The following is a 25,356-nucleotide window of genomic DNA, read 5'->3' on the forward strand; positions in this document are numbered from 1 at the left end:
GTGACTGGCTCCTATGCAGAAGCGAAGGTATCTTCTTGAGCATTTGCCCATTTTTATGTGGTAATACGCATCTTGAAGATCTACACAGCACATCCAGGAGAGGAAGGCTAGACTGAACCATGACCATCTGGAATTTCTCTGTTTTTACAAATTTGTTTAGTGTACTGAGATCCAGAATTGATCTCCACCCCCCCGGTCTTTTTTGGCACTAAAAGAACCTCGAGTAAAAAACGGATTCTATCTGGTCTGGGGGGGGGGGGGACGTCTAGATTACTCTTTTTTGTAGCAGCTTTTGGATTTTGTGTGCTGCTGCTGCTTCCCTTTGACTGGGTGGAGTGTCAGGTAATACTCTTGATGAGATTGGGTAAAGATTGAAGGGGATGTGATAGCCTCTGGATATTATCCATTGTACCAAAGAGTCAGTGGTTATATTTTGCCAGGCAGCGGGGAACAAGGAGAAACGACCACTGACCAATTCCAGTGGTGAGCAGTCGGGCAACCCTTCAGGAGTGCTGATAGGGTTGGCCAGAGAAGGAATTTCTGGAACCCCAGTTTCGCGGACCTCCTCTGCCCCAAAAGGGGTGTCTTCCATTGGAGTTTCCCCCTCTGCCTCTAAGGGAGAACTTGGCACATGCATCCCGGAAAGAGCCCTGTGATTTCTTGTGCCACATCTTTCTGCCCCTCTGATTTCTGGAGTAGAATCACTGAGGAATGGAGTGTCTGACACCAAAGGCAGACAGGGTCTTGCCATCTTGTTCACACCTTGCCAGCGTATCCTTGGCTTTAGGGCCAAACAAAGAAGTGGCCTCCATGGGGGCATTCATGAAGGAAGCCTTAAAGGAGTCCACAAAGTCACAAAGGTGCATCCAGGCATGTTGTCTGGCAACTATACCCGTGCCTGTCACTCTAGCCGCCCCTTCCGTTATGTGAGAAATAAGACGCATGGAAGAGTTGGAAATGAACTCTAGGGTGGCTATCTGAGAAGCTACGTTGTCATGGACCTTGTCAGAAACAGCTCCTGCCAAGGTTTCAGAGAGCTGGTTGATAAATTCTCACTGAAGCCTGGTAAAATGTGCCAAATAATTCAAAGACTTTACGGCGAAGGTCGATGAAGCAAACACACACTTCCCTAATCTGCCAATCGCCTGAGACTCCTTGTTGGGTGGATGGACAGTTTGGCTCTCTTCTGCCCAGTCCTTCTTAGCTACAGCTGCCACCACCATAGCATCTACTGGAAGACCTCGTGACCAATGTGGGTGCTCAACTGGGGGCGATAATATTTTACCTGGTCTCCAAGGTATCACTTCCAGGGTGTCAGGAGCCTTCCATGCGAGCTGGACTATTACCTGAACAAGCTCATTGGCAGGCGGGGTGACCCAGGAGGTAGGGGGCCGGGCACAAAAAGCCTGCTGGAATATGGATTCCTCAGAGGAAGAATTAGAGGGCTTCCAGTCACCCCACTGTCTAAGGATCTCGAGGATGTCACCAAAGGACACCTCATCAGATGGTGACCATGGGGACCCTTCCCCGTCATCAAAATCCATATCTTCAGTCAATGACTCCTCATTGGAGTCCATGTGCTTCATCTTACTAAAAGCTTTGCAGGGTACTTCCTCAGTGGGAGGTTCTGGGGAAGACTGCAAAGAGGGGATCTCCTGAGGAGGAGAAACCTGAGACTCTTGTGCTCGGTGTCCATCGGTTGAGGCTTGTGATAGTTGCGGCACAGAGGGGGGAGACAACTCTGACATGTGAGCTTTGCCAGCGGAGGCAAGAACCCTCTCCATGGCCTGGAAGGCTGGCCCACCCAAGGAGGGATGGGAGCCCGGAACTGAGCATGATAACCCCAGAACTGGGGACAGAGCCCACCCCCAGACCAGGAGTCTCAAGAGGACCGTGAACCATAAGAGAGAGAGGATCCCTGGAGGGTACCATAGAAAAAATCGGCGTGGAGCCAGGAATGCCCACCCCCACGTTATAGCCACTGGCCTGAGAAGAGCCCGATGCCCAGTGCTGGTCCCCAAGTGAGATCCACTAGTGGAGTTGGAGGAAGAGAAGCTGTTGTTGGAGTAATAGGCTTCAAAACTTGAGTAGTAGTCAAAGGAGGAGTGTACGTTGGAGTTTGAGGAGAAATACATTCATCTGAATGAGGGAACGCGGACTTAGAAGGTTAGGAGAGACCTCTGGCCACAAGCAACTGGTCAACAAGCTGCAACACATCCTGTTCTGATAGACGCTCATGGAGAAAGCTGATGGTGATTATGGCCTTTCTAGAAAAGGACTATACTGACTGCCAGCAAATGGATCCAGTGAAGGATATTTGGTCCTTACTAATTCAATAGGTGCAGAGCCCGGAGCCGAGGATGTCTGCACCGAAGAAAGTGGTGTGGAAGTAGTCTGCGCGATGATGTCAGTGCCATAGTAGTTGAAGGTGTCTGCACCGTAAAAGCAAAAGTCTCCCCTGAAGTGCCGTAGTGGAAAGTGTCTGCACCGGCAACAAGACCGACTGCATAGAAGCACATGGTGCTGAAAATGTCTGAGCCGAAGGAGACTGTACCAACAGTGCCGAAAAGGAAAGAACCTGTATGGATGGTGCCGGTAAGGGTAGAGACAGAGCAGTCGGAACCATAGTTGTCTGCACCAGGAACTCCGGTGCCGGTATTGATAAAGGAGATATGGCTGTAGTCAGAATCATTTGAGGAGGTGCTGAGCCTAGAGCTGACAAGGTCACAGGTGGCAGCGCCGAAGTAGTAATCAATTTCACCTTCTTATGAGTCGACTCCCTACAATCTCCAGAGGGAGAAGAAGGGAGCGACTTTGATGAAGAAGAGGAAGAACACCTCTTGCAGGGTTTAACAGGAGGGGGGAGCCCTCCAACCCAGAAATAGCCTCAGAGAAAGGAGACTTGAGGAGGCCTTTCAAAATTAACTTATTCTTCCTCTTGTTGAGAGTCCTGGTAGATAAATTTTTACAGATCCTACACGGAGGATCCACAGTCAGGTGGAAGACATTCAGACAGTAGACACATAAGTCATGGCCATTGGTAAGCTGTAACTTACAGCCGCAATCCTTACACTGCTTGAAACCAATGCTATTTTTCTTATCCAACATAACTGGTGTGGAGAAGAAGAACAGTAACAAAAAGAAGAAGAAAGGCTATCCAAAAAAGGGTAAGAGGAGAAAGGAAGGATTACCAACGATGGTAATGAAGAATTACCACAAGGTAAGAAAAGAGGATAATAAAGAGAAAAGACTAAAGGGAAAGAGTCTAAAGTAAACAATAGGGTAGGATATATTAGTATAACTTTTGAGAAAATTTAAAGTAAGAACAATGTATAAACTTTCAAAAAATTAGACACTTAGCTGAAAGACTGGCTTGACACGGCTGTACAGCAACGCGGCAAATGGGATTTGAGAAAACAGGGAGCATGACATTCTGGGAAGGACCTTGGCTCGAGAGTTTTTGGCTGACATGAGCTTGATATTGGCCAGCTCAGTTCCGAGGACGGAACCGATAACCCATCAGTAAAGAATGAATGAAGATTAACAACATCAGATTAGTAGTTTTGTTGTGCATGATCCAAAGTTGTGCTACAGAGCATGTGCAATCTTTTGTGGTCAATGGTTTTAGTGTCGATCTACTGAGGTATACACTAACTTCATTAGATCTATCCATATGTGTGTGTGCATGTGTGCGAGTGTGCATGTGTGCGTGCGTGTGTGTGTGTGTGTGTGTGTGTGTGTGTGTGTGTGTGTGTTGAAGTTTTTCAAACACACACACACACACACACACACACACACACACACACATATAAAATCACATGCACACACAGATTTCCTTCACAGGCTCAAAGTTTCAAAATTTCGAACTGCAAATGGTCAAGACCATAAGATTAAAGTTTTGAAACTTTGAACATTTTGAATGAAGATCACCACACAGTGTGGGAAATTTACCTTTTTCCTCACTGTAGTGTTATCTCAGAGTTGGTATATTTATTTAGCAGGGGATGTGCGGGGTGCAGGGGAGCCTGCCCCCCTGCAAAAACGTTAACTTTTTTACTACAATTTCAAAGTTTCAAAACTTTGATCTTGTGGTCTTGACCATTTGCAGTTCAAAATTTTGAAACTTTGAGCTTGTGAGGTAGATCTGCACACACACACATACAGTGATAAGACAAGAGGCATGAAAGAGTTGGAAATGGAAAGGTCTCAGGATTGTTAGTATAAGATCTAAGATACTGCCAACCCTAGCTGAATTTCGCATTCTTTGTTTCACAGTGTTTTGATTAACATAGTCATTTAACAGTTGTGTATATTTAGTTGATAATGGAAAATTTACTCCATCAGTCTTTGAGTAGTTTATGTCCCCAATGTGGATTATAGTTTCGCTTACTTTTACATCTTGGAGATTAGTCAGGAAATCCATATGCTTTGCAAGGACCACATATGGTATATGTTAGATTCCTATATTATTATATTGATTATTATTATTATTATATTGATGTTAATTACTATAACATCAATATCTAGTCCTGAGCTGTTTGCTTTGTTAAAGGCTTTTTGGCATCCTTTTACAACTGAGACATCACCACTTACCTCATCGTATTTGCAACAGTAAAGGGAATAGACCCTTAAATAAGAGATATACTTTTTGTATCTTTCAACCATGTTTTGGTAATGGTACTGATATCAGCATCCCCCATAGGATAGGAAATCCTCCACATCACCTATTCTGCTACTGAAACTTCTGCCATTTTCCTGTAAGTTTTTTTTTTTCAATTTGTATCTCTCTCTCTATCTCTGTTTCATAATTTGAAGAGATCTAAAAAGGCATTATGGAGATGGAAGTATTCCTGTTCAGAACTTATATTCCCCGAGGGGAAGCAGTCGTGGATGGTTTCACATTTCACTCCAGATTGATAGTCACTGAATTCCCTGACAGGGACATCACATTCTGAGCAACTCGCTAAATGACAATGTTTTTGTCATAAATAGATGTCATACAAGATGACAGGTGGATTTTGTACAGCAGATATGTTTTCCCATGTTTGCCATGAGTTCATTAATCCAACCCTATCCCGAGGCATATCATGAGAGTGTAACTTCTCAGATTATACATTTAAAAAAGTACAATGACCTAGTCTTAATTTACTTTAATGTTTTTAACCTAGTTGAGATGTCCCTAATTTTGGTCCCAGGCCGGCATGAGATGCTCACAAGTTCTTTACAAAGCTTGGTAAAAAATGCGGCTGTTATATGCATAAAGGAGTCATTGATGAAAAAGATGTTCTTAGGGATGTTATGTCACAATATTTGTCAATGGGCTTTCATGTCTTGTTTGGTTAAATGCTAACCTTGGATATTTTATGGACCATTCTCATTGTATGTTGACCACGAACATTTAATTTAGTCTGGATAGTAAGAGGTTTGAGTAATATGTTGCATGCAAGAAGTTATTTTATTATGCTTTTTCTTCTTGAGGTACAGGTGAGGCTTTTGTTGGTGCTATCTTTAGGATCTATTTATATGCACTGGTAGGTGTGTGTATGCTTAAAGGATAGGGTTGTTGCTGAGAGTTTATCTTCAAAATTCTTGATTTTTAAGGTCATGCCAAAGATGACTGCATTTCCTTTGAGTGTAAGTATTTGTATGTAGTCAGAATATCAAAATGTTTTATTGCTTAATGTGGACATCAAACATAAATCAGAATGAAAGGGTGGATATCGAAATACTTGGACAAATGGGAATATCATATATCTGTACAAGTCTGGAGAGATTTTTGCATGAGGCTACTGTACATAATGCATGATGAAGAACATGTGACAGTGTACAATTCCGGTCAAAAAAACTGCAATGTCTAAGTAGTCATCCACTGAATAACAGCCAAGGAAGGAACGGTATATATTACAAACAGCAAACCAAGTTTTACCCTTTGAATAGCTGTTAAAAAATTACCCTAAGATTCCAAGTCAAGTGTTTTGTTAGAAGTCCTGAAGAGATTCTGGAAGGACGTGGTCATAATAAGTCAATTCCCTTTTCATACACTACTGAAGACTGGATTTGGTCTCCAGCATCAGGAATAACATCATATTACTTATATATTTACAAGCCTTCCAAACTAGGTAGTTATAATGTAACTATACTACTCCATGCAAAATAGTGATAATCTTGTATTCAGTCTTTGAAATATTAACAACATACAAAGCACATTTTCTGTTAAAGCAGAAGTCTCTCATATACAGTTATCTGTTGCAAACCATGAAATGTGGATAACATACCTGGGCAATAGCCTCAATGGCTTCCTGCTTCGCATCCTCTGCCTTTTTCTGCTGGGCTGCAGCCTCTGTAAGCGAGTCTCGCAACTTTACCACTTCTGACAGTAGTTGGTCTCGTTCTTTAGTCAGGTCTTCTTTGATTTTAATTAAGTCATTAATACTAGAAAGCAAAATTGGGAACAAACTGAGTTTTGGGAAACCCAAAATCAATAAGAGTCCTAGTACCCATTCATCTTCATGTCTCCTGGGTAATTAACTACAGTTATATTAGACATTTATCTGTTTTAGGAATGAGATTTGGGTACGGCACATCAAGTACAAAAAGGAAAAAAAAAGAAACATGCTAAATTATATACAATCTTAAAATTGTCAATAACATGAATGTTTCAGGCTACTTTTATACATTACAAAGCGAAATAAAAGGCTAAAAAATACTTTTGAGCAATACATTATTTGTCCCATTAAGCTCAAATGAAATGGATCAACATCAAGATTATTTTATTACCCTTTCCTTCTCAAAAGAAGAACCAGACTGACTAAGTTTAGGTAAGATGAAACTGAATGCTATCTATAAATGTTATTTTGCTTACTTCTTTATGATACACTGTTTTTGTTATATTCAAACTCAATTCATCAGAGCGCTAACAAAATAAATATATGAGCCAGAGAGAACATGTTGCTATCATTTACTTTTTTGTAAGAATACACGCACGTAAGCACATGCATGGTAACATCAAAAATCCTGCAATACCTTATGCTTTAGTAATACTTCCTAGGAAGTAAATTACATAAAATACTCATGTGTTACCATTTGTTTTCCTCTTGCATCCCTTACACTAGGAGGACGATGAATAGGTGATCCTCCAAGTTGTTTGCAGGTGTGTATGCAGTGAGTCTGAGTATGTGTGTATCCCATATAAGGACAACCTCTATGCGTCACACTTGTTGCTTGCCAGAAGGAGCTCTCCACCCCCACAAACACAACAAAGTTACTATTAGAAATGAATGGATTAAAAATGTATATATATGTACATTAGTGCAGCACTACTTTGGTCTTGTTATAATTTTATATAATGTAGTAATACTATAATTTGAACATTGAATTTTAACAACAGACTGTACCATGGCTGTAGTATGAATGTTTACCAGTTTATTACCATCAAAGGGAGTGCAAACAATGCATGACAGATTTGAGGAGAAAAGTGTTGAAAATTACCAATGCAAATACGCATCATGTGTTCTTGAGTAAGAAGGTGTAGGTTTGCTTATTGTTAAGAAATTGATCTCCAAGCAGTGTAAACATGTTGAAGAGGCTTAGTAACCTACACCCACCTCTTCCCTTCTAACTGCTTTCCATCAGTTCCAAAATTTCAGTGAGAATGGAAATCAATTTACTGCAAATGTTATTTATTATAGAAGAAACACACATTCCGCTGTGGCGACCCCTGATAAGCCGAAAGACACAACAACAACACAGCTATGAGCTTGTTGATCTCACCAGTCGGACAAGATCCAAGATAGCCATTATACTGGTAAAACTTGCTATTCTTCACTTGCATGAGGTTGCTGTTTCATATTTTAGTCTTATCCATTTTCATTGGTTTATGTGACTTTTTTGTCACTTAAAGTGTTTTTCCTTGTTGCATATTGGGTGGTGAAATGATGGCTTTGAATGAAAAATGCATGTTTGCTTGGTGTAGTATTCTTTACTTTTATTTCTGGATTTGAGTGGACATGCATATTTTTACAATGTATTTGGTGTTCTATTCCTCTTCAGCAATACTGCTATTTCTGCAGGACCACTTTGCCATTTTGCACTATAAAAAAGGAGTGTCTCCACACACACACACACACACACATATATATATATATATATATATATATATATATATACATACATTGAAAGCTCATAAGAGCAAACACAAAAAGAATGATCATTTTGGAGTGAATCTAAAATGATCAAAATCAACAAAAACTAAAAGTAATTTTCTTTTGCAGTGGGCAAGCCCATCTGCACCCCCACACCCCCTGCTAATTATATATATAGATGAAGAGATCATACAACAGTGGGGTACAGGCATATTCCCTGACCCTGATGCACCGCAATCCCATACAAAATGCTGCTGGCAAAAACTCCATAGAAAAGAATGCTTACGCAAATAAGTATTTGCTCTTATTTACAGCCTCAAAAACATTTGCTTATATGACCATTTGCTGTTCTGACCTGCAACTATATATCTATATAAATATATATATGTGTATGTGTGTGTGTGTGTGTGTGTGTGTGTGTGTGTGTGTATGTATATGTATGCATATACAGCTATATACCTATCAATATCTAATATATATATATATATATATATATATATATATATATATATACATACATACACTGTTTTATTTATTTTTTTATGTGTGGATTTTTTTTTGTTCAGTGTACTGAGATTTGTGAAAGTGCGTTTTCGTTTAAATGCACTTTCACTTAAGTGGGGCCACTTATTTCAGTGAACTGTAATTTCAATGGGTCGAAGTAGACAAATATATATATATATATATATATATATATATATATATATATTATGCTAACCAGTAAACTAGAAAAGAGCATCTGAAGGCCAGACACCTATACATAAGTATCTAGCAAAAGAAAAGATTAATTAAGCTGAAAAGCTACAACAAGGAGCTAAAATCCAACTACATAAAAGATTAAGTAAATGTTATATAAAAACTATGTAAGAATCATGCCCCCAAAATATTTGAAAATATAGAAGGTGGAGCACTTAGCTTCTTACTGTGAGACCTGCATCTGATTGTAAAGGCAATGAATGAGATCCGAGGCACAGATCTCAACTGAATCAGGGACAAGCTTCATCAGAATAAGGGATAAATCCAGAAATAATCAGATTAATCAAGGACACTTTTTAAAATAAACAAACAAAAAAAAAACCCTGAAAACTTAACATATGTAAAACCTTTCTCACTAAAACATTATGCCGGGAAAAGAATAGGTAACATCAAAATGAAATCAAATACAATGAAACTTATCGCTTTCATTATTTTAATATCAAAAGAAGAACTTCTTCAGAAAAAAAAAACACCACAATTCTCCCAATACTTAAATAATCACAATAACAAATCACATGATCAATTGACTCTCACAGTAATGAACTCAAAATACAAATTCAAACAATAAATCAGATAGCCACCTTTAAAGCATATCACTAAAAAAATAATAAATAAATTGTTTTATAACTTAAAATCTCTTATTTTTTTAAATAACATTTAAAATTAATTACATTGTTTAGCCTTGGTGACCTATCTGATGATAACTATATTTGCCATAAGGCATCGTTAATTTCTAGTTTTTGTATTAAAATCGCCTATCAGGTGCAACATAGTCTAATACATGAAAAGAAAGCTTTTTAAAATTCTAACAAGCTAATGCATGTCTGGCCAGTGCATTCTTTATATCTCTATTTTTAATTGGCCATAACATGCTCATAAATATGCCTGGATAAATTTTCTAATAGTTTTGCCCACATAAAAACTAGGGCACTACTAGCTTTCTTTGAGTGTAACAAGTGTACCTATTCTTAGCCTAAATATATTCTCTAGTAGGCTGTATAATAACAAATGATCCTTAAAGACATATTTGCGATATTTATAATATTGACAACATTATGTACCAAACAAGAAAGATGCAGTACACCAGGTGTATCAGAAAAATACCAACATCTCTCAAAGCATGACTGCAAAGTAAATGTTCTTTTATATTTAAATGTTGGTTTGTCACCTACAATTCCAGGTAAATTCTTATTACCTAGAAAAAATATCCCGTTTTCATTAATAATATCTCTAATAATATTGCAATCATAAAAAGTGGGTAATAAAAAAGCCTTGGATGTTGATCAACTTTCACATCTTCATTAGCTACATTCTTCTCATTGTGACAATAGCCATATCTTAAAATTGGCTTGAACATTACATTCCTTTTCTGTTACCTCTACTATCACCTTATCTAAAAATTCACTAGTGTAGTCTCTTTCTAAAAATACATTTTTAAGGTGGAATACTTCAGTCTCATATGTCTTGTTATCATTAATTAATTTACTTAACCGACTAAACTGACCACAAACAATTCTTTTTCATAAAAAAGGATGCTGACTGTCACTTACTAAGTAAGTATTAACAGTCATTTTTGAGAGATCATTTTTATTCGGATACACCTGGTGTACTGCATCATTCTTATTTTGGTACATACCATTGTCAACACTGTAAATATTGCAGACATGTCTCTGAAGGATCGTTTGTTATTATACAGCATACTAAAGAACAAATTTGGGTTAAGAAAAGGTACAGTTGTTACACTCAAGGAGGGTTACTATAAGAACCACTTACACTAATTTATATTCTTTCTGATGCTGACTAGAGGAAGAAAACCTAGGTATCTCAGGATTTTGCTTCAGTATACATGTCTGAAGTGTTGAGTCTGACTCTTCAAGTCCTCAAGGACTTAGTCTGTCTGTCAATAAATGCTTTTTTAGTTACTGCATATTTGCATCCATTACTTCTGTAATTCTGTCTATTCACCTTAGCCTCTGCTGCCCCTTCTTTTGACTTCAGTTGTTTACAGTTACACCAACTTCTCTAGAAAATCCTTTCTTCCCATTATGTGGCAAAACTACTGGAGTAATACTTTTACTATCACACCATTCAATGAATAGTCTAAAAGACAGATTCAATAAACCCTACTTGAGCCGCTAAGACTGTGCGACGCACACACAGTAGTGAATTGTTTTGCATTCGGTAAGCAGCTCTACACAATGTGTAGAGCCGCACAACCAAAGTAAACGTGGCATGCTAATTACAGCATAAGTAGCTGAACTGTAAGCTAATCAACCAATCCAAGATGAAAGAGCTATTCAACAAGCTATAAAGCAACCAGGTAAACTCAGTGCTGGTTTTCCCTTTGAATTCCAAAACCTATTGGAATACAGCCACGGAAAGGAATCGACACAGAAATAATGTTAGGGGCTGCTGTTGCTTTAATTCATGTGTATGAGAAATAGGCTGAAGTCTATGTTGCTGCTGCTGCTAATAGATTACAGCTAAGAAGAAGAAGAGTTTTCAAACCCATGTAAATTATCACAGTCTGCATGAGGTGTAACTGTAGAGCACTATAGGATAGATAGAGACACACTACAGGAACCCTGCAACCTTGGTTGTCCTTAACCCAGACCCAGGGCAAACTGAGGGGAACCAATACCACTGGAGACAAAGGTATGTGTATCACTTAGAATTTTAGCTACAGGAACCTTTCAGAGACAAACAGGAGGCATGCTGGGGGTGTCATAGGAATCAGCATCCAGGGTCCTTCATCAATTCCTGAATGCTATGCTCCAACATGCCAGTGATCACATATATTTCCCTGTACTCCTGAGGAGAGGGCCACAAATATGAAAGATTACTACCCTGTAGCACACTACCCTGAAGTACTAGGTGCCATAGATTGTACATATACAGAAATCAAGACACCACCTGGGGAGCAGGAAAGGGTTTACATAACTAGATAGGACTTCCACTCCATTAATTGCAAAGTTATGTGTAATGCTAAGGGAATCATCCTGAATAATGTGTACTGGCAACCAAGGCAGTTACCACAACTCACATATCTGGTATACCTCCCAAATGTATCAGATCTTCACAAGGGGTAATACCCAACAGGGTCATTTACTGGGAGATGCAGGTTATGCACTGGAAATGTAGCCAATGACACCCATCAGAAATGCACACACACACCCACTGAAGAATGCCATAATGAGGCACATGCTCAAACCCCAAACATCACAGAGCGTATGTTTGGGCTGCTGAAGTTGCAGTTCCACTGCCTAGATACATCTGGGGGAGCTCTGCAGTACAATCCACACACGTACTTAAATCTTCACCGTCTGTGCAATGCTTCACAACATCATCCTGGGATAGCAGCTTCAGCAGGATCAACAAGGGGAAGGGGCACACATGCCACCACCAAAGGCAAGGTCACCACAGTCAGATGCAGGTGAGAAGTCAGAGGGGGAACCAGCAGCTGCTGCGGGTGTAGCCAGATTTAGGCATGCTCAATATGCCCTCACTTGGCTAAGAGGCAATGCATAGCACACTCACTCACCACCTAGGGGGCTAAAACCTTCATCCTACACACATACATATAGTAACATTGATGCCAGGCAACAGTCACAACCTTTACCTCCCCATGTAATGGCTGTGTACTCCTAGCATCAGACTGACTCAGCCCTGAACTTAAACTTTACCAACTTCTGCATTTATACGGTGTTGAACCTGCAGTGTTAAAACAGAAGTGTGCAAAAAATACAAATGAAATGCATATCCTTGCATGTTGTTACTTGGTAATGTAAGTAAGTAAAGGGTGGGTGATTTGTACAGAAATGACTTTAACATGTGATAGCAGAGACTTATATGAATACATGTGTCTTCTATCAAGTAACAGGCCTCAGGCATTAAGGATTCACACATTCATACCTCTTAAAAGTACTGATGCTCACTGAATGTCCTCAGTTTGGCCTCATACTTTTGTACTAGAAAATCATTAAAGAGAGAAGTTAGAAAGTAATGAGACACATTTCAGTTTCAGACTTCAAAATCCGCAGAAAATTCTTAAAAATACTGGTGCAAAAAACTGTTTTGATTCTATCAACTGTCTAACTTTCTAAGACCAACATATGTCAAAAGTACAATTAGCAAAACAACATCACGAACATGAGCATATCTACACAATCCTATCTTGGTTTGTGATTTACTGTGGCGTTGACTGGTAAGAGAAGTTTTTTTTAATTAATAATGTATTTGTTGTCATTGTTTTTTACTATTTGTAGGTAGGAAGGGACTACTTGTTAACAAGATTTACTATGATTCATATTTTGTTGCGTTACCTTTAATTTCACTGTTTGTTGTTAAAAAGACAGGTTTTAGACAGGCAAGCTCTAGTCACCCCAAGGGGCCTAGACAGCTATAAATTTACACAGACTGCAGAAAGGAGAATCCTGAGCATATCTAAACAATCCTATCTTGGTTTGTGATTTATTTTGCTTTACTGTTAAAAAGAAGTGTGACTGTGAGCGATAGTGAGACATAAAGGAATCACAACTATGTCTGGCTTGTAGAACTTGTATGGTCAGAACAACTTTACTGTACTTTACTATTTAGTTATATATGATTTTTTGCCATAGACGTTGATTTAAGTTCTTTTTGAATTCTGTGGATACTGATTTTGATTATTCTTTTCTTTGCAATATTTTATTCATTTGAAGCTGAATACAGATTCCTTATATGAGTATGCAAATAACGATTTGTTAATGGACAAATATCTTGTACAGTGTAATAAATACTATATATTTAAAGGTAACAGCTGGTAATACTGGTGTTCTGTCTTATTCATGTCAAAAATTGGATGATTTGCTTACCATTGTTAGAAGTAAATTTAGACTTAATGATGATGATTGCACTTGTGCAATTGTCATGGCTTGGAGAAATGTTGTTTCATATATTAATGACTGGACTGATGAAGTAAATAATGTTAGACAGAGAACAAATAAAACACATTTAGGAAATAATGCATCTACTTTCTGAAAAGATCATTCAACCCCTATGAAACAAGATGATGCCCCTGACAACTTTGGAATCCTGGATGCAAGTATTCAACAATCTGAGGACCCAGTTTGTTTAGAAGGAAACAAAAAAAGAAAGAAAGGAAGATCACAACAAATAACAAGGAATAAAAATAAACTGATTAATGACTGTAAAGGAAAGAGACTACGTAGTAAAAAGGACACTGCTTTGTTATGTAACACACAGGTTACAGGGAATGATGATATTTTTATATCAGAAAACCTTCAGTCTACAGAAAAAGGCATAATTTTTCCAACAGGGAAGGTTGAAAAAAAGAGACAAGGGGCAGGTGAAAATGCAGAAATCAAAATTGAAAGTGGAAGGACTGAAGAATATTACTGTAAGAAAAAAGAAGAGAAAGACAGATGCTGACTACATGGCTCTAGCTGTGGATTTACAATACCAGCTGGATGAGAATTTAATAAACAAAGAAAACAGTGAGATTAATAAGACTAATTGTGATGAAGATCTATCCTTCATAACAATTGATAGAGCAGATATTACTGTATTAGAAGCTGAAGATTCTTCAGAGCTGGCCAGCAAAAATATTCTTGTAATTGGATATTCAATTATTAGAGGAACTGATACTTATATTTGTGGAGATGATAATGAACATCAAACGGTGTTATGCTTGCCAGCAGCAAAAATAGAAGATGCGAGACAAGCCTTGGAATGCCTTAATGTAAGGAAGTGTGGATCTGTTTTTATTCATGTTGGTACAAAAAATGTCACCCACAAGGATTCTCTCACTGTTAGTAGGGAACTTACAGCCTTCTTGGATAGTATAGCTTGTACTGATGTTAGGATGTATTTTTCACAAATCACCTATAGAAAGGATAGTCGGGTCACTGTTAATGAAAAAAAAAATTGGGGGTAAATACCTACATGGAAAAATGTCCAGTTTTAAAAAAATGGAAATGTGTAGAACATCCAAGCCTAGTTTTGGACACACCTGTTCAGACAGGATAGTGTGCATTTGTCAAGATCAGTGAGGAGAATTTTTGCAGCAGATATTTTGCAGTATTTGACTAACATTAGGCAGGATTTTTGCCAGGTTAAAAATTTAACAGTTCACAGATAGCAACATTTGATGCATCTCTGATGGTTGTTAATGCTAGGAACATTAATAATAAAGTTTTTTTAATTGGAAAATTTGCTACGTTCCCACAAGAATGATGCTGTTATTGTTTGTGAAACATGGTTAAAGAACAATGACTGGAAACCAGTTCTGTCAGGGTATAAATGTATTTACTGTAACAGACAATCTAACAAAAAATCAGGTGGAGGTGTTATGATAGGGATTAAAGATAGCTATGAGACCTGTGATTATTACATGTTCAATGATAATACCAATACTACAGACTCTGTAAATGTGACAGTAAAGACAACCCTGGAACACATGACAATTGTTGGAGTGTATAGACCACCAAAGTCAAGTGCAGATGACCTAGAATAATTCATACATTTCTTGCACAAAACTCAGGAGGAAAGAATAAAATTAGCTGGAGACTTAAATTTACCAGAAACAGACTGGAAAAATATTGATTCAACAACATTAATAAGGAAATTATTCAGAGTGTATATTCAGGAACAACAATTGCTTGAGATTGTAAAAAAACTACCATGAAAACATACTAGACATTGTTTGTGTTCGCAAAGAAATTACTGTAACTTCAAGTCAAGTTTTACCACCACTGATGTGCAGTGATCATGGGGGTTGTAAAGGTTAATTTGTTACTACATGATTCTGCCAATCTGAAATCTAAGCCAATGCACAGTAAATTCATTACAGATTATATGGAAGCAAATCAGTCACTATGGAAAACTAACTGGAGAGAGGTGTTCAGTGGAAAAACTGCAGATGGACTGTGGAAAGTTTTGAAAGAGAAATTGTTTGAATGCAAAAAAATCAAAAAAATGTTTAACATCAGGATCTAGGCATACAACATAAATAGGATATATTTCCATAAGAACAAGATATCTGACTAAGGTGAGAGAGAAAATATAAGAAATGGGAGAGAGGTCGAACTACAACTATGAAAACTGAAATAAACAAGCTGGACAAAAAGATTAAGCATAGTATGAGACAAGATAAGAAAAATTTGAAGAAAATTTAATATACAGATATCGAGCACAACAGGAAACCTTTTTACAGATACATAAACTGTGGAAGGACTAAAGGTACACAAACTGATAAACTGTGTGCAGATTCTAAAATTTATTCTCAGACACAACAGATTTTATATATATTTACAAAATCTTATGCAAAACAGTTTGGTTCCACAAAAGGGGTGATAAGTTGTCTAAGTGACATCCAAGTAACTCCAGATACTGGAGTCAAATTAGATTATATTGAAAAAGAACTGTGCAAACTGGATACAAACAAAGCACAGGGAGGAGATGGAATTAGTAACAATGACCTGAGAACACTTCAGCAAAAACTTACAGTACCATTATATTTATTATTCACTATGTCATATAAATATATGGAGATTCAACAAGATTGGAGACATGCTCTTATTAAGCCTGTCTTTAAGGGAAAGGGGAGAAGGACAAACCCAGAGTCACACAGACCCTTAAATCTACATTCATGTTGTGGAAAAATAATGGAGAAGGTACTATTGTATAACTTATTGTCAGAACTGGATAGGTTTGGACTTGAAACCATATATCAGCATGCATATGTTGAAAACAGATCTATAACCACCTGTAACATGATGTTCAATAACAATATAATAACAGCTATGAATGAAAAATTGTGCTGTGATGTAATTTATAGAGATTTAACTTCAGCATTTGACAGGGTCATACACATAACACTGATCAATAAATTACTATAACTAGGTATTAATGTACTCTTGATAAGATGGATAGTAGCATGGCTTACAAATCGGACATGGCAAGTATCATACAGCAACTGGACAGGCAAAATCCTTGGTTACAGTCAGGGTCTCCCACAGGGCTCTGTCCTAGGCCCTTACTTGTTTAGATTGTATCTTTCAGACCTAACTTATTTATATGAGGTGTTCTACAGTCTATATGCAGACAACCTGAAATTGGGTAAAATGATTACATGTGTTACAGATAAGGCATGTCTGCAAAATAACTTGACTAAATTGACCATTTGGGCACAGGAGAAAAATATGCTGAAAAATACATTAAAAACTAAACATATGAGATTTGGGAGACATAAATTGAAAGTTAAATATTTAATACAGCACACAGTGATTGAAACTGTAGACTCATTTAAGGACCTGGGTGTATGGGTAAATTCAGTTATGAGTTTTTCTAATCATGTCAACCAATTGGTTAATGATAGTTTTATAATTATAAGTTGTATAAAAAGATTTATAAAGTCTAGGAAATCAAAAATAATGAAGTCATTGTTTGTTAGTTACATTAGACCCAAACTTTAGTTTGGAATAACAATATGGAAAACCTATAAGAAAACAAGCATGAGTAAACTGGAAAGAGTACAGTGGAAATATACCAAGGACATCCATGGATGTGAAAATTTAAGTTACTATGAAAGACTAAAATATCTGAACTTGTACAGTGTCTCTTACAGATATCTAAGAGGAGATCTTATTCAAGTATATAGAGCATTTAGAGACAACTACCTCTGGGAATGTTTGGGGTTATCAAAAAGAACTAGAGAATCATCAGACAATCTATGTGAAAGATTCTATAGGAATGAGAAGTGTACTAATTGGTTCTCTGACAGAGTAGCCAATGTATGGAACAGACTAGCAAATTACATTAAAGCAAGTACTAGTTTAAATATTTTTAAGAACAGCCTAGACACTTATTATGGGAACAAGTGTTTTGGTATATTAGTAAGCTAGAAGGGCATTAATGCCTGTGCTTGAAATATTTGTACGTAAATATTTGTATGTAACACAGATATACTAAGCACTAAGTCAGCTATACACCCTGAGCATCAGACACAAATTTATATATCCCCAAATCCAAAAGTTAGAAAACAAGGATTTGGCATGGTTAGCACTTGCACAGGATGTTGTGTGTGTGTGTGTGTGTGTGTGTGTGTGTGTGTGTGGCGGAGGGGTAGGAAGCCTAGGCTGACACAAAAGGTAAGTGAGTGCATATGAGTAAGAAACAAAAACAGGCAGACATTTGGATAAAGCAGCAAATGCCCAGTGAGACAGAATGAGCTTTAAGCTTCACAGCTGAACCATATAACTGTTGTATGTGTGTCGGTATAGGCCCTTCAGATGAAACTGGTGTGTGAGTGCTTGCAAGTATACAGCCAAGCTCTGTGTTACCTTTACATATTGGTATATTGGACACTTGTGAGCCATGCATGGTATAGGTGGCAGGTCATCGTTGTCATGTCTGACCATGAGAAAAAGAAGTTATGTTTTTACCATAACGTTCCATGTGAATTGTTCATCTCGCCGTTGTTCTTACGCATGGGTTCGGAGCCGATCCTCGGCTCCGAGACGGCCACTTCTACAGCTCTGCATCTTGAGAAAGCTCAAGGCACAGTCCTATCCCATAATCCCCTAGTGCTAATCCTCAGATCTAGTTTGCTAACACCAGAAGATAACAATGCGCCCTAGGCGCTCGCAGTAAATTAAAGATAAGGGGCAGCAATGCCCTAAATACCTAGGTACTGAGAAGTGTACCTGACAACAGAAGAAGCCAGAGACTGAAAGGAAGGTGTTGAAGACAAGCTGAACTGGAATCCAAATCATCCCGTTCTCCGAAAAAAAACATAGGCCGGGGGATGGAGGGTGGGTAGTAAGAACAAAGGCGAGATGAACAACATAGAACGTTATGGTAAGAACATAACTTCTTTATGTGAAATTGTTCAATCTCACCATTTGTTCTTAAACATGGGTAGCGTCCCTAGCTCCTTTACCCTGGGTGGCTCATGGGAGAACGTTCCTGAGGACCTTGGAACCAAAGGAGGCCCTATCTTTGGAGTTCTTGTCCAACTTATAATGGAGAATGAAGGTATGAGGCTTCGCCCAGGTTGCTGCCGCACAAATAGTATCCAACGGCAAATGGGCTGCATGGGCTAGAGATGTGGCCATCGCCCTGGTAGAATGAGCCTTGGGTTGAAAAAGTAATTGCTGTTTCGTCTGCAAATAGATAAATTTAATACAATCTGTGAGCCATTTAGACAAGGTAACTTTCGTAACCGCCATACCTTTTCTTTGGTCAGCAAAGGATATAAATAGCTGGTCTGATTTTCTGTCATCTTTTGTCCTTTGCAAATAAAACCTGAGTTGTCTGTGGACGTCTAATTTATGCAGCATATATTCCAACTTGTTAGTGTGATTTTTGAAAAAGGTGGAAAGTTCGATGGATTGGTTAATATTTGAAAGTGAACAAACTTTTGGGAGAAAAGACGGATTGGTGCGTAATGTCACTCTATCCGAGTGGAAGATCAAGTAGGGAGGTCGAACAGATAGCGCGTGTAATTCTGAAATTCTATGAGCGGAGGTGATAGCCACCAAGAATAAGGTTTTCCATGACACGAACTTAAGAGAGGTTGTGGAGGCTGGTTCAAAGGGGGGTAACATCAACTGGGATAAAATTAGGTTAAGATTCCAAGGAGCAACTGGGTTACGAATGATAGGACGGAGGTGGAAAGTGCCTTTCATAAATGCCTTGTATAATCTGTGGGACATGATGGAAGAATTTATTTCACCCACATGAAAGTTCGATATGGCCGCCAGTTGGACTCTAATTGTGGACGATGATGCTCCTTCCTCAAAGATCTTAGACAGAAACTCCAAAATTTTGTGCACCGGTGCTTCTGTTGGATCTAATCCTTGTTGTAATGCCCAATAAGAAAAACGTTTCCACTTGCTCCGGTAAGTCTTTGTAGTGGATGGTTTGAGAGAGGAAACAATTATGCGTTTAACCGCAGGGGACAAAAGGCTTGACCTGGCTAGGATGGGAAGAGGAGCAGCCAAGCTGTCAATTTCAGGGTCTGAAGAGATGGGTCAAAAGGTCTGGAACTGGGTCCAGAATCCATGGCTCCTCGATTTGATGGGCCTGAAGAAAGGGGAACCAGATCTGTCGAGGCCAGAATGGGGCTATTAGAATTATGGTCCTCTCCAGACGTTTGGCTTTCTGTAGAAACCTGGGGATTAACGGAATGGGTGGAAAAGCATAAAGGAGACCTGGGGGCCAATCGTGAACCAGTGAATCTCTGGGGATGCTCCCTGGTGGAGGGAGAAGGGCAAAGTAGCTTCTGCATTTGGCATTCATCGGCGATGCAAAAAGGTCACAGCAAGGCTGGCCCCACTTGCGGAATATCGCTTCCGCCACTTGAGATTTCAGAGACCACTCGTGGGGTAACAGGATGGCTCTGCTCAACCTGTCCGCAATTACGTTGGACGTCCCGGGAATGTGCGTTGCTATCAGAAAGCGTCTGGTGGAGACAGCCCATCGCCAGATCATGAGGGCCTCTCTGCATAGTGGATAAGATCTTGTTCCTCCCTGTTTGTTGATGTACCAGACCACTGACATGTTGTCTGTCTGGACTGCCACTGTTCCTTGAGGTAAGATGCTGTGAAAGTGTTGCAACGCTAGAAACACCACTCTTAGCTCTAGGACATTGATGTGCAGTTTGCATTCTGTTCTGGACCATTGACCTTGGACCGTCTTTCCCTGGAACAAACCCCCCCCACCCGATCAGGGAAGCGTCCGTGGTTATTGTCGCTATCGGAGTTGGTAGGGTAAAAGGCCGACCCTGTGTCAAGTCTTGAGATAGCATCCACCATCGCAGATCCTGCTTGCAGCAGGATGTGATCAGAATTTCGTGTGACAACGGCAGGTGCTGATAGGACCATTGGGTGAACAGTAACCATTGAAGGATCCTCATGTGCATTCTTCCTAGAGGGACTGCAACAAGTGCGGCTGATATTAATCCCAGGACTTTCAATACCTGTTCTGCTGTTGCTTTTGTCTTTTGAAGGAGTACTGCAATTTGCTCCCTTAGTTTTGAAACCCTTTCTGGTGGGAGCCTGACCCTGACCAAAGTAGTGTCCAGTTCTGCCCCTATAAATGAGATACGCTGTGATGGCGATAAGATAGATTTTTCGAAATTGATTGTAATGCCAAGACGGGAACAAAGACTGATTGTGTAATCTCTTGCTTGGAGAAGATGATATTCGGTGGTGGCGGAGAGGAGCCAGTCGTCTAGATACGGAAACACCCGGAATCCTTGTTGTCTCAAGTGAGACACTACTACTGCCATATACTTGGTGAACACCCTGGGGGCTGAGGTGAGGCCAATCAGCAGAGCTCGAAACTGAAAGTGACTGGCTCCTAGCCGGAAGCACAGGAATCTCCTGGACGGTCTGGCCATTTTATGTGGTAGTACGTGTCCTTGAGATCTATAGAGCACATCCAGTCTCCTTCCTGCAGAAAAGGAAGGATTGACTGTAGCGTGACCATCCGAAACTTCTCCTTCACTACGAAGGCGTTTAGTTTGTTGAGATCCAGAATTGGTCTCCAGTCCCTTGTCTTCTTTGGAACTAAAAAGAACCTTGAGTAAGTTCCGGATCATATTTGGTCTGCTGGGACTGCTTGGATGGCTCTTTTTCTGAGCAGCTTCTGGATCTCTAAGGCTGCCTGATTCCGCAGATTGGGTGGAACGTCTGGGAATCTTTTGGTGGTAGGGGGAACGTTTATGAATTTTATGTCGTAACCTCTGGTAATTATACTTTGTACCCACGAATCTGAAGTTAAATTTCGCCAGGCCAGTGGGTACAAAGTTAAGCGTCCCCCGACTGCCTCCATAGCAGGACAGTCGGGCCTCCTCTCAAAAGTGATGGAAGGGCTTGCCAGAGAAAGTATCTCTGTCACCCTGGTTTTGCAGACCCCCTCTGCCGCTTGGTCGGCATCTTCCATTCCTTCCCCCTCCTCTGCCTCTGGAAGGGGCATTATCACTCTGTGTGGACTGAAAGGAACCCTGTGTCTTACGGAACCACATCTTTCCACCTCTTTGCCCTTTGGGGTATGGTCTGGAAGGGGCAGAAAAATGGACTCCTACAGCTGATAGGGTCTTCCCTTCTTGCTCACACCTAGTGAGGGTCTCCTTTACTTTGGGGCCAAAAAGAGAGGCACCATCAAACAGGACGTTAGTAAAGGAAGACGTGAAGGATTCCACAAAGGAGCACAGCCGCAGCCAGGATTGTCTCCTAAGTGCAATCGCTGAAGCTGCCGCTCTACTCGCACCTTCGGCCGCATACGAAATGAGCCTCATGGAGGAGTTGACTACAGAGTTAAGGGTATTAAGTTATGCTGTCACTTTCTCGGTAACAGCAGCATCTGTACGACCCTGGAGAGTATCTCCGAGTTCCTTGAGGAGATCCCTCTGGAAACACGTAAAATGCGTCAAGTAGTTCAGCGATCGCATGGAAAAAGTCGCAGAACTGAAAACACGCTTCCCATATATGTCCATCGTCCTAGAATCCTTATTAGGAGGATGGACAGCAGAAGAGGACTTTGACATGTCCTTCTTAGTGGCTGCCGCCACCACCTTAGTATCCACTGGAACACCCTTGGTAAGAAAACTCTTGTCCTGGGGGGCTGTTATAAACTTATTCGGTCTGCGGGGAACTGGTTCCACTGTGTCAGGTGTCTCCCAAGCCCTATGAGCTATCAAATCAATAAGTTCGTCAAAGGGAGGGGTCACCCAGGAGGTAGAAGGTAGAGCCCCGAATGCCTTCAGCAATACTGATTCATCCACCGAAGGGTTAAGTGGCTGCCAATCTCCCCTCTGTTTTAGGATCTCCAGGATGTCTGCAAAGGAGACATCCTCCGAGGGGGACCGTGGGGACCCTTCTGCTTAATCTAAATCTGTATCTGATGTAAGAGATTCCTGTGGGGAATCTATGTGCCTCCTCTTGCACAGTCTTTTCCTTGGTACTTCTTCAGATGGGGCTTCTGGAGAAGCGTCCGAGGAAGCGGGAGCACCCTCTGGGGGCAGCTGAGGCATTAGGTCTCGACGCTTTGTAGGAGCCGAGGATACAGAAGTCAAACGTGGGCCCTTAGGGGGAGGAGAAGAAGAATCCGATGAGATATGTGTCTGTTTCGACAAGACCTTCCTCATGGCGTCGAAGGCACCAGTACCTGGATCCGAGGACCTCCCTGGTTCCGAGAAACCAGGAACAATCCCCAAGATCAGGAGTCCGGGCTCCAACCCAGATGACAGTGCCGAACTAATCTGAGCCGAGGCTCCTAGGGGGAGAGTCGGTACCGAAAGTTCGGTTCGACTGTCTGCCCCAGAACCCAGGAATGATAGTCAGATCTGGGACCCCTCGATCCGTTCCGAGGGCGTCCAGGTCAACGGTACCGAAAGCACGGCTGTAGGCTTCGGTATCGAGGGTTCTACCATCATCGGAACTTTGACTCTCGGCTCCGAAGACTCGACAGGTCTCGGAGGAGGAGCAGTAGATGACCCAGGGAGGGCTTCGAGTTTCGAAACCAGCTGGGACGAAACTTCAATCAATTTGGAAAGGGCCGAGTTCTCCATTAACGTCTGTATCACTCGATCCACATCCGAATCAGATAAGGGTCTCGAAGAGCGGGTCGAAGGGGCCAAAGTCGTCACCGAGTGAAGGATCGATGTTGGCGGAACCTCCGAGACCGGCTCCAAGACCGGAGTCTCGATCTCGATCAAAGATATACATTCGACAGCCTACTCCGAAGTCTGTGGAGCCGGTGTCCGAATCTTAATGGAGGTGCTCGGAGCCGAAGACTTTGGCTCCGACACTCTCGAAGACTTGGACCCCTTCGAAGACTTGGATACCAATTCAGCCTTGTCAAGGGCCTCCTGAAACTCGGGTTTTAACAAACCCCTGTCTGCTAACTTCCTGCGCCTCTCCATCATGACCCTCCCACTAAAGGAATGACAAATAGAACAGTCCTCCTGTAAGTGTAGAGGGCCAAGACAGTAGACGCAGGAAGAGTGGTTATCCATGATGGACATTTTCTGTCCGCATTGACATTTCTTGAAACCTGATTTTTGTTTCTCAGACATGTTGTAATACCCCGAAGACATATATATAAACACCTAAATATTTAAAAGTTTGTAAACATATATATAGATAACACACACACAAAAATGTCTATGGACTTAAGCCTTTCCTAAAGAAAAAACACCTCTTGACCCAGAGAGGATAATAGACCTAAAAATTGCCTTTAGCGAAAACTTTATAAAAAAATAATAATAGTAATAATAATAATAATAATCCCACTACAACTACACTAGTAAAAGACTAATATTTAGCTATCAACTATCTGTACTAATTTAAAGGTAAGCTAGACAGAACTTCAAAAAATTGAAAAAACTTTACTGGCCCGAGCTTCTGTGATGCATCTGCTGTTGTGGCAAACTAGATCTGGGGATTAGCACTAGGGGATTATGGGATAGGACTGTGCCTCGAGCTTTCTCAAGATGCATAGCTGTAGAAGTGGCCATCACGGAGCCGAGGATCGGCTCCGAACCCATGCGTAAGAACAAACGGCGAGATTAAACAATTTCACATCTGGCTCTGCCAGGAGTTGCACCAGCACATCCATGTGCATGGCCGCATGCACTGCTGCTACCAGAACATGACTGATGTCTGTTGGATGAGCTCTCCTCTTGAGGATACCCAGGACCACAACCCCATGGCCTGCCACATCTGGGTGTGGACACCTCAACCACTGAAGGAGCAGTGGCAGTAGTGCCACTATGGGAGCATGATTGGGCACAGCCACATCAGCTAACATCAGAGGCTGTGGCTGACCTACACCCATGTAGATGCCATCCCCCTCCCAGCAGATGTTCCATCACGGGCAATGCCCATTCCAACATGCCATTCATCCAAGCCATTAAATCCACAACATACTGGATGCAGTCACCCATGTCAGCCTGTGCCACATCTACAACCCTAAGTGTTTCTTTGGATGACCTATTAGAATGTGCCTGTGCCTCCATGACGGCCCTAAGCATACATCAAGTGGCACTGGAAGACACACCTGGATCAGTTGCAGGATGGACAGCAGGCCTCCTCCAAGCACCGCTAAAAACCCTCCTGCATGGCACTTCGCCCACCCTTTGTCTACGGCCAGAGTCAAAAGGCACTGAAGCCGCAGTAACCACACTACCCTGATTGCGTGTCTCATCCTCCACCTGTCCAATATCTGAGGGCTCACTGAAACAGGTAGGGGTAAGCCTACTGGCTGTGTCCGATGGAATTACAGGGGATGTCTAAATGTCAACTTCAGTGTCAGATTCAACCTCTGCACCTTCTGACTGTGCCTCTTTTGGCCATCACCATCATCAGAGTCTGCTGATACTCTGACATCAGGTGGTAGGAGTCCCACACTTCCACTGTCATGATAACCTGGGATAATAAACAACAAGCACAGG

General features: G+C 40.7%; 1 protein-coding gene across 1 annotated transcript in view; it reads right to left on the reverse strand.

Annotated features, from left to right (window-relative positions):
* Positions 1-25,356, reverse strand: part of CFAP58 (cilia and flagella associated protein 58) — a 2,107,107-nt gene that overhangs the window by 1,888,485 nt on the left and 193,266 nt on the right. The window contains exon 4 of the mRNA XM_044055947.1: positions 6,276-6,432. Within this exon, the coding sequence (XP_043911882.1) occupies positions 6,276-6,432 (157 nt within the window). The remainder of the gene's footprint in view (positions 1-6,275; positions 6,433-25,356) is intronic.

This window comes from Protopterus annectens, chromosome 14.part0 (genome assembly GCF_019279795.1).
Source record: "Protopterus annectens isolate FY-2018-M chromosome 14.part0, PAN1.0, whole genome shotgun sequence".
NCBI lineage: Eukaryota > Metazoa > Chordata > Ceratodontiformes > Protopteridae > Protopterus > Protopterus annectens.